At 31.3% G+C, this 15,209-nt stretch overlaps 1 protein-coding gene across 1 annotated transcript in view; it reads right to left on the bottom strand.

Moving 5' to 3' along the window:
* LOC114325977 (arrestin domain-containing protein 4-like) overlaps positions 1-15,209 on the bottom strand; it is a 62,701-nt gene that overhangs the window by 23,387 nt on the left and 24,105 nt on the right. Inside the window, exons 4-5 of the mRNA XM_050655449.1 lie at positions 9,551-9,762; positions 2,706-2,888 (exon numbers count right to left, since the gene is read on the bottom strand). Of these exons, the coding sequence (XP_050511406.1) occupies positions 2,706-2,888; positions 9,551-9,762 (395 nt within the window). The remainder of the gene's footprint in view (positions 1-2,705; positions 2,889-9,550; positions 9,763-15,209) is intronic.

Below are 15,209 nucleotides of genomic sequence, written 5' to 3'. Positions count from 1 at the left end.
TTAATATTATGAGGACACATGACAGAAGCTCGAAACAAATGACAATCGATGAAAAGCCCTATAGAGCATAACACTAGATTACAATCTCATTATGGATAGGTTGGATTTTGCTGCTGTAGGTCCAGACCATTTTGAGTATTGTATGTATACCAACAGTTTGTTACAGTAATTCTTCTTGACAAATATTTGAGGATATGTTTATTTGTTTTTGATGATTAGTTTCTGTTAATGAAGTAACTAATTATGTGTTATTGAGTTTAATTAAATTAATTTTTAGCCTTCTAAGATTCCTTCTAAGAAAACTACGTGTTTCATATCACGTATTTAAAACGTGATAAAAATGACGTGAATTATGGTGGGACATATTCACGTGATTTTCGACGTCGAAAAAACGTGATAAACTGACGTCGTTTGGTGATAATTATGACGTTTTTTCAATGTTTTTTAAACGTTATTTGGTTGCCTGGGATGTGAGTTGTAGCACTCAAAAACACGATGGTCTGTGCTTGAGGCATACAAACAGAACGAGGCCGCGTTGCTCAGAATCGGAAGAGATTTGTGGGTGATTGTTTGGATCATTGACTGCGTTCACCAGATGCAAACACGTTCATAACAGTTTGCGTTTTGATTCTTAAACTTGTTGACATTGAGCTGAACGGTTTACTGTTTAGATTAAAGTTTGACATTTTGCTTGTTGTTTGGTTTGAACGTAACCTAAAATAATTTTATCAATAAATAAATTTTTGAAATTATTCTTTTTATTAAGAGAAGGAAGAAAATGGATTTAATAGATAATAACGAAGCTGAATGTCTTCAGTAGCCGTTATTTTATATATATAAAACCATTATAAATATATTCTGTAATATATACAATTTAAATTCCCGCCATATTTTTTCAATTGTCAACACGCTTGCAAAGTTCAACATAAATATTTCATGCTTGCAAAAATGGCGACCGCTTTCCAAACATGTTTGACGTTAGGAAGTCGTTCAGAAGCATAAAGCGTAAACTCATTGCCAACGTTTGCATCTGGTGAACGCGCCCATTCTTACTTGCATATGTATAAGCAAAAAGAAAATTGAAGAGAAAAAAAAAAGAAGAAAAATCATAGGATGAGCTATTAGGCTAAACCAGAAATACTGAATAAATAAAACAAAGAAAAACAAGTTAAAAACAATTTGCCAAAAAGGGCGCCAATTTGACTTTTCTTCAAGGGACGAAGAAATCTCTTCAAATGGGCCATAGGAAACTCGATGGGAAATTCTAATTCTAATTTCCCATTAACTTTCCTATAGCCCGTTTGATGTTTCACTATCGGGTATTAGTGATGTTGAAGAAGTAACTATTAAAAAAACGTAGATAGGATTACGTTTTAAAATCGTCACAATTATGACGTCAAATCGATGAGACAAATACACGTGATTTTCAACGTCAGTACTACGTCATAGAAACACGTCAATTGGTCATTTTTATGACGTGTTATCTACGTTATAAAAACGTCGTTTGGTTGCCTGGGGAGTAATCATCGAGTAACGACTATTGTATCTACTTTAATTACTTTGATTACTCTGATTACTTCGTTAATTCGTACCAATCGTATCAGAGCGAGTAACGACTATTGTATCTACTTTGATTACTTTGATTACTCTGATTACTTCGTTACTTCGTACCAATCGTATCAGAGCGAGTAACGACTATTATATCTATTTTGATTACTTTGATTACTCTGATTACTTCGTACTTCGTGAAGGTCGTTTTTATATCAGAATACCTATACAAAATACCTACCTACTGAGAAATACGATTCTCGATATGATTACCGCTACTCAAATGCAAAAGTAACATAAGTAATCATAGTAATCAAATCATTTTTATCCCTTAAACAGATTGGTGAAGGTTGTTGTTATATCGGAATACCTATACAAACCTACCTACTGAGAAATGCGATTCTTGATATGACTACCGGTACTCAAATACAAAAGTAACAAAAGTAATCATAGTAATCAAATCATTTTTATCCCTTAAACAGATCGGTGAATGTCGTTGTTATATCGAAATACCTATATAAAATACCTACCTACTGAGAAATACGATTCTAAATATGATTACCGCTACTCAAATACAAAAGTAACAAAAGTAATCATAGTAATCATAGTAACGAATACTGTAAATGAATACTTTATACAAAATACTTACCTACTGAGAAATACGATTCTCGATATGATTACCGCTACTCAAATACAAAAGTAATAAAAGTAATCATAGTAATCAAAGTAACGAATACTGTAAATTATTACTTTATACAAAAGTAACGATTTTTAACGAATACTCGAAAGTAACTATTAATCAACATCACTATCGGGTATAGGTATAAACTGCGCAAAAAATGACTATTCTTGATTATATATTTATATTATTAATGCCTAGTTGCACTAACAAATCTTAAGCTCCGGCTTACAAATCTTAAGCTCCGGCTTAAGATTTCAGGTAGGGCCGTTTTAAATCTCACTTACGTTGCACCATAATCTTTGATTCTTATCTAGGCAATCTACATGGCAATCCATTTTGGTAAGCTGAAAATTGATCTAAGATTCCATAGTACAACGCGTGTTTCGTAAGTTGAGCTTAAGGCACGTCTTAAGCTTAAGATGTGTTGGTGCAACCAAGCATAAGTTCTTTTTATAATACCAAAAAAATTGCTTACCTGTATAAGGGACAATTTGACTTCTGAGACATGCAAACTAGATGTATTGTTTACATTTATTTTTACTAAAATAGTTTCTCCTACAATAAAGGCATCCTTATTTATAGTGAAATCTAAAAGAAGAGGCTCACTGGTGAAGAAACAGCACGATGGGAATTCTTCTAGTTGATTTCTGAGAGGCCTCTGTATAAGAAAAAATTGTATTAGGTATAGTTACGTAATGTAAAAAAATATCTAAGAAATTGTTGTACAGATATTTTAGTTAATGTAAATCAATTCATCGTAAATCATCCTTTTAATTTTTTTTTAATATCTTAGGTATGGTTTATTATTTTGTCTTTGTAATATTGTAATTTAGAGAGATTCTCATTCCCTTTAAAGGTTGTTTTAATTTTTTCTGTATTATTTTATTTGTTTCAACACATTCGCTGCCGTCCACGCGCCATCGAGTAATATGGTTACTTCAGTCAGGTGCAGTTCAACAGAGGGGCCCCTAGCCGAGTTCCATCCTGTTCCGATAGGCAGCGAATGGGTTAAAAACCTATAAATGCAATATACATTTCTGTCATATCAACATTGATTTATATATTGAAATGTCTGAATATATATTGTTATGCTCTGTATTTCTCTCTGTTATGAGATTGATCGGCAAATTCTTATTTTGATTAATTACTTAATTATTTTAATTATTATTTATATAAAACAAAACCAAAATTAAATTAACTTTTCTAATAAATTTTATTCTCAGGGCTATTTTAATTTTAATGCATTGCCTTCGGTTTGTGGCTTCTAGTATCTCTAGTTGTTTACTTCATCCAGGGACCAAACAGGGAAATCAAACACATTCGATGTCATATAAATGTTACAAATATTTTTTATATATCCAATATACCATAAATATAAGATTTAAAAATTATACTAAAATTTAATTCTGTTGCAACTCTTTTTCATCTACTAAATTAAACTTTAATTCTGATATCTCCTTTGTTTTAACAAAAAATTTATTTAAATCATTCGTTAGATTATTCTTACAAAAAATACTAAAATTTACTTTTCTCCTTTTAAATTGATTACTTATTTCTTCTTTAAATTTTGGAATGACTAAATTATGCTATAGAACTGTTCAATACAAAAAATAAACAAATATGGTGTGGATATAAAACAAACTCTCTCCGTTTCACAAATTTCTGACTAACCTTTTGTTTCTTCTTTACTTCCTCTTCTGGATGGCGTAGTCCTCGATTCTCCCACACATGCTCCTGGGATGTAGCGAAAGGTCCTTCTCGTCCCAACTGCTTCCCAAACAAATAAACAACGGGACTCGCTCAAAATCTCTATTCAGTTTTTTCTCTGCTTGATATCTTGTGCAAAATTGATACCCACCGGCTACTCGTTCTAGACAGAAAACAGGAATCTCCTCGGATACAAGGAAAATTAACTTCTCAACTCGGTCAACGATTTCGTTTCACCACGATCTGCTCGCAAAGGCCAATTTCACCACTTTACACCGACTTCTCACTTTTTAAAAAACTGGACTGTACTCTCCAGATATTCATTTCACAGTGCTCATTTTTTCTCTCTTCAAAATCAGACTCAACACTCTCATCCCTTCCATCCATCATTCTCCGCCAATCACAGACATCCTCTATACCCACTACATCCATATTTTCATTTCTTAAGAACCCATTTATTTTGTATACAACTTTTTCATTTTGTTAAATTCTAGGAGATACCAAATTACTTTTCGTTGTTTTAAAATGCTAAACAAAAAGCCTTATATTCTAAACTCAATAAATTTTTTTACTGTCTCTCCTTCTCCGAATCATTTACAAATGTCCTATTGTCGATTCTAAAGCGAAATAAAATGTACTTTCTAATCTTCGCGCACCATTGTTTAATTCCGTTCCGAGACCCATTAACAAACCACCTTAACGATTTCACTTTCCGCGAAAACATTGTTTACTAACTAAATTATAATATTTACAATTTTTGGTCATATACAGGGCGATGAAAATCTATGATCTCGTGGTCTCTGATATAAATTTATTTTCTAAATTTTTCCCAAAAAGAATTATACAACAACATATTTAAATCTGTATACTGAAATTAGAAGTCAGAAAGGCAATGCAGCAAACCAAAAATAATGAAGCGCCTTGACCAGACCTAATCTCTGCTGAGCTTGCAGAAGAGCTTTCTTTCATTGATGTAAATGAAAGAAGTTTTTTTCTGTTTTAAAATGTCTAGCACTGTCGACTCACCGATAACGTACTGAAGACACATTTACGGGAAGTTTACCGAAAGAACCATTTTCAATTTTACTTATGAGTTCTAACTTTTGATTAATCGTCAACACAATATTACAATTTTCATTACTACTTAAAATAGCTACTACAGAGTCGCGGATAAACGGGAGTTGATTGTTATTTTAGGCTATTAATTATGTTCAAAATAAGAGAGCTAATAGGAACAATGGACCTCTAAGTTTGAAAAAACCGCGGAGTGAGACACCCCAGAATAAGGTTCAATGAAGAAGTCGCCCACGTGAAAAGTGGTTCATTTTTTTAACAATTTTTTTTAATCAAATTGTAAAAATCAATATTTTTGGCTCGAATAAATTTTTTTTTAGGTTTTTTGGACCATTCTGGACAAAAAAGGTTTCTTATAATTTTTCTCTAAAGTTGACCTTTTTCGAGTTATAAGCAATTTAAAATTTGAAAAACGCGAAACTGACCCGTTTTAAGACTTAATAACTCGGTTAAAAATTATTATTATGAAAGTTAGAAAGTGACTAAATCAAAATTTAAAGCCTCCGCTACATGATCCTGAAGAAATCTGTGTTATAAATTTATTACTAAGCTGTTATTTTTAATTAATAACAATGGGCGGTTAGATCGTATTGACGCGGCTGTAAATGTGAGTGCAAGTAAGATGCACAACTGGACTGCCGGAATGGCATCTCTCTCGCACTCAGCATTTACGGCCGCCTAACACGTGCATGGCGCTCATTATTTTTACTTAAAAATAACAGCTTAGTAATAAAATAATGACAAAAATTTGTTTAGGATCTTGTAGGGGGGGGGGGGGGCATTAAACTTTGGTTTAGTCACTTTCTGACTTTCATAATAACTTTTAACCGAGTTATTAAGCCTTGCAACTCGCCATTTTTCGTTTTTTTCAATTTTAAATTGCTTATAACTCGAAAACGATCAACTTTAGAGAAAAAGTATAAGAGACCTTTTTTATCCAGAATGGTCAAAAAAATCTACCAAAAAATTGTCTGGGCCAAAAAAATTGATTTTAGCAATTTGATTAAAAAAAATTGTTAAAAAAAATTTGGACCACTTTTCACGTGGCGGCTTCTTGAACCTTATTCTGTGATGTCTCACGAATGTGATTGTGCAAAAAAATCTCATGGGAATATTTGTCCCAACGAACCCGCCGTTTTCGCTTTGTCTATTTATACTTTTAATGATTTTTGATATTTTTAATGCTTATTTTTTAAATTTTTCATTTTGACTTTTTTTCTGTACATTTAGGTGTATACATTGTAGAATAAAAAAGCTTATTTTCTTTACTTTAAAATGGTGTATTGCAAAAATTCTAGGACTATTATTAAACAAGATATCCGTAGGATATCCAAGAGTATCCGTAATTTGAGACAAATTATATTTTTTTTTCAATTAGACGAATATAATTGCACATTATAACATAATTTTTAATTGCAAATAACGTTTCTTAATAACACTTTTAGATATTGCGAATAGAAGTATAAAGGTACTTTACACTTGAGCGAAATTAATATTTTTAACATACCTCGTACACTATTGATAAAATTTTATATCTGATGATTGCATCTTCGGTTTTAGACTATGCAGAGCATTTTGTAGAGAATATCTTTTTTTTTTGATAAAGTTAATAACAAAGTTTTCCATATGGTTCCAACTTAGTGAAACTATTGCATGTGTATATGTCACATTTTGAAAAAATATATCTTGTTTAAAATTAGTCCTAGAATTTTTTACAATACGCCATTTTAAAGTAAAGAAAATAAGCTTTCGTTTTTATTGTACAATATATATATATATATATATATATATATATATATATATATATATATATAAATGTAAAGAAAAAAGAAGTACTTTGTTGACTTGTTTATAAAAAACACTTTTGAGTTTCGGTGGGTTGGAGTCAATAAAAAGGGGCTGTTAGAATACTATTTTTTATTACTCGAGCTTTCGAATGTGTTTACATTCATTTTCAAGAGCTAAAAAGTAACTGATAAAGTGGAAACAAAGATCATGTAAAAATATAACTCACCAGATAAATCTAGATTGGTTATTAAAACTTGCTAACATTAATACATATAAATAAGAGGAAATTTCCTCTTATTTATATGTATTAATGTTAGCAAGTTTTAATAACCAATCTAGATTTATCTGGTGAGTTATATTTTTACATGATCTTTGTTTCCACTTTATCAGTTACTTTTTAGCTCTTGAAAATGAATGTAAACACATTCGAAAGCTCGAGTAATAAAAAATAGTATTCTAACAGCCCCTTTTTATTGACTCCAACCCACCGAAACTCAAAAGTGTTTTTTATATATATATATATATATATATATATATATATATATATATATGTATATATATATATATATATCTAAATATACAATAAAAAAAGTTATAATGAGAAATTAAAAAAAAAATCGTAAAATATATCAAAAATTGTTAAAAGTATAAAATTTTGAACAACCATATCTTGCTTTAAAATAGTTACACAGCCTTCTGCAATAAACCATTTTGAAGGTAATTGACTTTTCTTCTTCCTAAGTGTAACATTGCATATACCTTAAGCTACGTACACAACAGTTACAGAACAATGTTTGAGAAGTAACAAGGAAAATGGGCCAAAATCGCTGTGAGTGGCGAAATTTGAAAAATCGTATTTTGGAAACTGACTTCTATCAAACGTCATTCTAAAGAAGAAGAATGGTGGAAAAAATTGATGCGGCAAAAAACAAAATTGCTATCTTTCGTGTTTTTTTCTTGCTTTTCTTTTGCATGTAGTTTTGTAAAAAAAATATTTTTGACTTTAGAATGTGATGACTCGGTAGTAGATTTAACCTGAAATAATTTTCCTGTAGATGTATTTGTACCAAAAGTGCATATAATTCACCCTAATTTGCCTTGTGTCTAGATACTAATTCACCCCGTTCTCAAAAGCGCACCCCTTTAAATGGCAGCACTCCGCGAGTTTTTCATATTTAGAGGTCCATTGACTATATGAAACAATAAAATCCCGTTAACGTTGTAGTTCCTTTCTAAAATGCATAATCAATAGCCTATTTGCTCTAGTTTATTATAAACAAACAGCTTAGTACATGAATATATAGCTCAGAGAAATAAGGGAAAAAAATATCGTGTTGGTGACACAACCCCCTCCAGGCCGAAACCAAATTTTTCGAGTAATATGGTCATCTACAATAATAACCTATATGTTTCCTGCAGCCGATTTTGATGATATACATAGTTATAAACAAATGAAGATCAAAAAACGGTAAATTTTCGTTTTTTTCGTCTAGTACTAAAAAATTGGGCATTTTAAACAAATTTGAGAGTAATAAACTCATAAACCGTATAAAAAACTTCAATATGGCGTTCGCTGAATATGTCTGTCCTTATTGGTTGCTTAGAAAATTGCCAAATAAATCATAAATTTTGAGTTTTTATAAATATTCATAACTTATGTAAAAATTAACTTAGAACCTTCTTATTACACAGGATGCTGAAACTTATGGTGCTTAAATCATAACTTAAATTTCAAAGCAATTGGTCAAATAGTTTAAAAGTTATTTAATTTGTTTATCCAAAATTAATTTTTTTTGCAACACTGTAAGTCAGAAATTGATGAAGTTACAGTAATATTTTGGATAGTTTATGAAAGAAGAAAATTTACAGTATTTATTTAATTAAAAAAAAATGACAAACTAATTATAAATATTGCAAAATAATTTTGCAAAAACATGTGAATTAAAAAATGGGGGGGCTAACTTTGTCCCTAAATGTACTAGAACAGTTGTTTTTCTTTCTAAATGTGTATAAAAATTCAGTCTTTCTAAATGTGAAAAAATAATTTTTCTACGGGTAACGGTTAAAAAGTTATTCTAATTGTTTATAAGTAAGCAAAAAATCGACATGTTTTTGCAAAATAATTTTACACTGTTTAAAATTATTTTTTGTCATTTATTTTTAATTAAGGTAATAGTATAAACATTCTTCTTTCATAAACTGTCTGAAGTATTATTGTAACCTCGTAATTTTCTGACTTTAGTGTTGCAAAAAAAATGAATTTGGGATGAACAAATTAAATAACTTTTAAACTATTTGACCAATTGCTTTGAAATTTAAAATATAATTTAAGTACAAGAAGTCTCGGCATTCCGTGTAATAAGAAGATTCTAAGTTAATTTTTACCTAAGTTATGAATATTTATAAAAACTCAAAATTTATGATTTATTTTGCAATTTTCTAAGCAACCAATAAGGATGGACATATTCAGCGAATGCCATATTGAAATTTTTTATACGATTTATGAGTTTCCTACTCTCAAATTTGTTTAAAGTGCTTAACTTTTTGGTAATAGACGAAAAAAGCGATAATTTACCGTTTTTCGATCTTCATTTGTTTATAACTATGTATATCGTCAAAATCGGCTGCAGGAAACATATAGGTTAATAATATAGATGTCCATACTACTCAAAAAATTTGGTTTCGGCCTGGAGGGGATGTGTCACGAGAAAAATCTTATTTCTCTGGACTAATAATATTTTTTCGTCTTACCATAGATATTTGGTCGACAAAGTCATTCAAGTCAACGGGAGATGCCACGTGTAAACTGACAGAATCTTTGTAATCAAATCCTAATGGTCTATCGACTTTGGCTTTGATAAAATATTGTATCGCTGCATATTCGTGGAGAAATGATGAAGGAAGCTGACGATCTGGTAAATTAAACACGAATTGGTATTTGTATGTCCTTGCTGGTAGTGTCCCTAAAATGTTACAACATTAAATATTTATTTAAAAAGCTCAACCGGTCTTGAAGGCAAGGGCTAAAATACAATTAATACATATCATCATCAACCCGTACTCGTCCACTGCTGGACATAGGTCTCCCTCAGCTCTTTCCATCTTTCTCTGTTTTGTGCGGCTTGCATCCAGTTGCTGACAATACGCTTCAGATCGTCAGCCCATCTGGTTGGTGGTCGTCCTCTGCTCCGTAGTGCTTCTTCTCGTGGCCTCCACTCGACAATACGTTTTGTCTATCGGTTGTCTGACAATAATGACGCAATATTGAGCGACGCGATTCTTTCGACGGCGTCCGTTGTTTTTGTTCTACGACGTATTTCTTCGTTTGGGATTCGGTCCCTCAAGGAGAAACCCAGCATCTGGCGCTCCATAGCCCTCTGAGTTATGCGAATCTTGTTCACTATTTTTTTTGTGAGTGTTAATGTTTCCCCTCCATAAGTGAGTACAATACACACTGGTCAAAGGTTTTCCTTTTCAGGCATATGGGTAAGTCCGATTTAGATACATAGCTCAGTTTACCAAACGCTGCCCAGGCTAATCCTATGCGACGTGGGAGCTCGCACGTCTGGTTATCTCTTCCCAACCGAATTTCATGTCCCAAGTACTTATAAGATGCAGTCTGCTCAATAATTAATTCATATAATACTTATATATTACAAAACTTGTTTAAAGTGGGTTGGCTTCTTGTTCAAGCATGCTTCTTGCCTACTAAATTGACTTACTATTCTCATCCATTTATCCCTGTTTGTTGCTCTCTCTTCCCGAACCTCTTCTCAAAACTCTTCAAATCATTATCTGATCTATCAACTCTAAAACCTGCCTGATACTCACCTAGTTTATCTTCAGCAAATCTGTTGAGTCTCTCTCTTAGCATCCTGGCTAATACATTCTAACAAGTATCCAACAAAGCAACACCTCTGTAATTTCCACAAGCTAATCTATCCCCCTTTTTGTATATGGCCGTAATAAAGCTTTGGTTCAATCTTTGGGCATAATATCCTCTTTATAAGGCTATACATCCTTTTTTGTAGTTCTTCTTCTCCATTCTTTAGTATTTCCGAAGCTATCTCATTTTCACTATTGATTATATTGACTTTTGGTTATATGTATTGACTATTGATTGTATTTTTAATCTCTTCTTCACTAGACAGTTCTATTATTATACCATGATCCTCTATACGGAATCTTTCATTCTCATCTGTATTTTGCCCATTCAGTAGTTCACTAAAATACTAAAATGTCTCTCCTATATACAGGGTGAGTCATGAGGAACTGTACATACTCCTACTTCGTATGGGGGCCCCTATGGGGAATAACAAATGGCTATTAAAAAGTGTCTGCTCCCATTGTTTAATAATATACAGGGTGAGTTGTAAATTTTTACAGAAATTTGTATTCGTCATAATTTTTGAACAGTAAGATCGATGTGTCTCTTATTTTGACCAATTGTTACACTATTACCACCCAATCAACTGATTTATTCAAACTAGAAAAAAATCAGGTCCGACTTTAAAAAATTAGTTCGTTTTGGTTTTAGAAAAATTTCGCCCTCTATACGGTTTTTGAAAACTCTAATAATAATTTTGCAAATTAGACAAATAGGCAATTAAAATGGCATATTTATTTTTTCCCCACACGATTACTTAGGTTTTTATAAAAAAATCAAATTTGACTATGAATTAAAAGATTGGTAAAGTGAACCATAGATTTAAAAAAATGAACTTTTATTAGGTACAAAAATTAATTTTTTTTGAACAAATATTTAATTTATAAGTTACCACCCAATCAACTGATTTATTCAAACTTGAAAAAATCAGGCCCGGATTTAAAAAATTAGTTAGTTTTGGTCTTAGAAAAAATTTCACCCGGTATATGGCTTTTGAAAACTCTAATAAGAATTTTACAAATAACACAAATAGGCAATTAAAATGGCATATTTATTTTTTCCCCACACGATTACTTAATTTTTTATAAAAAAATCAAGTTTGACTATGAATTAAATAAAAGTTTGGTGAAGTGAACCATAGATTTAAAAGAAAATAAGTTTTTTTTGCAAAATCTATTTTTTTTAACAAATATTCAATTCATACATGCTATAATACTTCTACAGCTTGTGCCATACATTGTAAATAATAAAACCCTTTTAGCTAAGTTCCAGAATTTCAAAAAAGGTTTGTATAATACTAAAACATCGCCCTGTATAGTATTTGTTTAGTGATTCATAGGTAGTGTCGTTTTATTGAATTCTCAGAATTTCATTTCAAGAGGCAAAATACAGTAAATTTATTTTTTAAATTAACCGAAAGAAAATACATGTTATGTAGAACATTGAACATAAACGGATTTATTTGCATGTTTAAGTAAATTTAACAATATGTATGTGTGTACAACAATTGTATACCATACAATAACTTATGAAACAAATAAAACAATAAAACAAATTTTTTTTTGGATTTATAGCAGATTTTCAAAATTAAATCCATCTCTGTCGGACTATCAACTGTTTAATAGACCCCCTGAGAGTTAAGGGATCATTTCTAATAATGTTACAAGAATCAATAATTTTATCAATTACTTAGTTCTTGTCGCGTATTGATATTTTCTCGATAAACCATTTCTTTTAATCGACCCCATAGGAAATAGTCGACAGGGTTAAAATCAGGTGATCTAGGTGGTCATGCATTAGGCCCTCCGCGTCCTATCCACCTATTTCCTTAAGTTATATGAAGATGTTGACGAACAGCGCCTGAGATATGTGGTGATGCCGATGCCCCATCGTGCATAAAGTACATACCTCGGACGGCTACATTGGCAAGTAGATTCGGCAAACTATTTTGTAAAATATGATAATGCAAAAAAGTACAAACAGTGTAAAAAACACAAATAAATAATAACGATGGAGAACGAAAAGTCAAATTATGTACTCAAACAACGAAAATCTAAAATTATCATTTTTATACACATACATAGTATTAATACATGGTTAGAAGGTAGTGATGCAAAAAATGACAGGAAAATAGTTCTTTTTGTTTTTTTTTTAATTTAGGTTTATTTGTTTATCTTCTTTTTGACAAACAAATATTATACAGGATGATGTTTTAGTATTATTCAAAATAATCTGTTCCTTTTAAAATTCTGGAAATTGGCTAAAAAGGTTGTATTATTTAAAATGTATAGCACGAGCAGTGGTAGTATTATTATTTATAAATTAAAAATTTTTGTAATAAAAGTTAATTTTTTTAAATCCATGGTTCACTTCACCAAACTTTTAATTCATAGTCAAATTTGATTTTCTTATAAAAAATTAAGCAATCGTGTGGGGAAAAAATAAATATGTCATTTTAATTACCTATTTGTCTAATTTGTAAAATTCTTTTCTTAGACCAAAACGAACTAATTTTTTAAAGCCGGACCTGATTTTTTTCTAGTTTGAATAAATCAGTTGATTGGGTGGTAACTTAAAAATTTAATATTTGTTCAAAAAAAATTAATTTTTATAAAAAAGTTATTTTTTTTAAATCTATGGTTCATTTCACCAAACTTTAAATTTATAGTCAAATTTGATTTTTTTATAAAAAATTAGGTAATTGTGTGGGGAAAAAAATAAATATGCCATTTTAATTGCCTATTTGTCTAATTTGTAAAATTCTTATTAGAGTTTCCAAAAACCGTATATAGGGTGAAATTTTTTTCTTTGACCAAAACGAACTAATTTTTTAAAGCCGGACCTGATTTTTTTCTAGTTTGAATAAATCAGTTGATTGGGTGGGAATAGTGTAACGATTTACCAAAATAAGAGACTCATCGATCTTACTGTCGTCAAATATTGACGACAAACATTACCGAAGATCTAACACCAACATGGAATACGATTATAAGTGCTGTAACGGACATCATGAAAAGCAACTTGGGGTACAAACCAAAGAACAAGAAGCAAAAATGGATGAGAGAAGAAATACTATTACTAATGGATGAACGACGACGATGCAAGAATGGCCCAGATGACAGCAATATGTATAAAAACATTAACAGGCAAATAAAAGCAAAGATAAGAATAGCAAAAAATGATTGGCTTAAGCAACAATGTATCGATCTAGAACATTTACAACGACAGCACGACGATCGGAATTTACATAAAAAGCTTAAGGAGACTGCTGGAATATACAGAAAATGAAGACCAACTATTATAGTTAATCAGGATAACCAGGTATTGCTAGGTGAAAAAGAGAAAATTCATATATGGGAAAACTATATCCAGGAGCTCTTTCATGACGAAAGACCCATGAGTGAAGTTTATACAGACGACCAGCTGACTGGCCCTTCAATCACTAAAGAGGAAATAGAAAAGGCAATATTATATTCAAAAAACAATAAGGCACCTGGACCTGATGAAATCCCTTCAGAAATACTCAAACTACTAGATGAAAGGGGAATTTCAGCATTACATAAAATATTTAATTTTATTTATGAAACTGGTTGCTATCCTCAGCAGTGGTTGCTCTCTACATTTATTCCCCTACCCAAAAAAGTCAATGCAAAAAGATGTGAGGATCACAGACTCATTAGCCTGATGAGTCACACTTTAAAAATATTCTTAAAAATACTACATCAAAGATTATACAAAAAATGTGAATGGGACATCAGTGATTCTCAGTTTGGGTTTAGGCAAGGTTTGGGAACAAGAGAAGCAATAGTAGCAACACAGGTGTTGGTCCAAAATTGTTACGATCAGAGGAAGGACGTATTCCTGTGCTTTTTAGACTACGAGAAAGCGTTTGATCGTCTCCAACATCACAAGTTAATGCAGATCCTCAAGAAGCTTGATACAGACCAAAAAGACATAAGATGCATTGAAAACTTGTACTGGTATCAGGTAGCACAATTAAAAATAGACAATTCTATATCCAAATCCATACATATAAGAAGGGGTGTTCGGCAGGGATGTGTGCTTTCCCCTCTTTTATTTAACATTTATTCGGAAGCCATATTTCAAGAGTCTTTGGAAGATGCAGAGATGGGAATCAAAGTGAATGGGGTATTGATCAACAACATACGATATGCTGATGATGCTGTCTTAATTTACGACAACATAGCAGATCTTCAACAACTTGTCATTATAATCGGAGAATACAGTAAGCGAATGGGATTAGAGATTAATACCAAAAAGACCAAATTCATGATCATCTTCAGAAACTTGGATGCATTTGAAAACTCCACCATAACACTGAATACTAAGTCCATTGAGAGAGTGAGCAAATTCAAATACCTAGGAACGTGGCTTTTTGAAGACTGGGCATCGGACAAGGAAGTAAAATGTCGCATTGAGCAAGCTCGACAAGCTTTCGTAAAATTCAGGAAGGTACTGACCTGCTCAGAGTTCGACCTTACACTGAGACTAAGGTTTACTAAA

The sequence above is a fragment of the Diabrotica virgifera genome, chromosome 7 (genome assembly GCF_917563875.1).
Source record: "Diabrotica virgifera virgifera chromosome 7, PGI_DIABVI_V3a".
Classification (NCBI taxonomy): domain Eukaryota; kingdom Metazoa; phylum Arthropoda; class Insecta; order Coleoptera; family Chrysomelidae; genus Diabrotica; species Diabrotica virgifera.
Note: the sequence above shows the minus strand (reverse complement) of the source record. Positions and strands in the feature narration are given on the sequence as shown.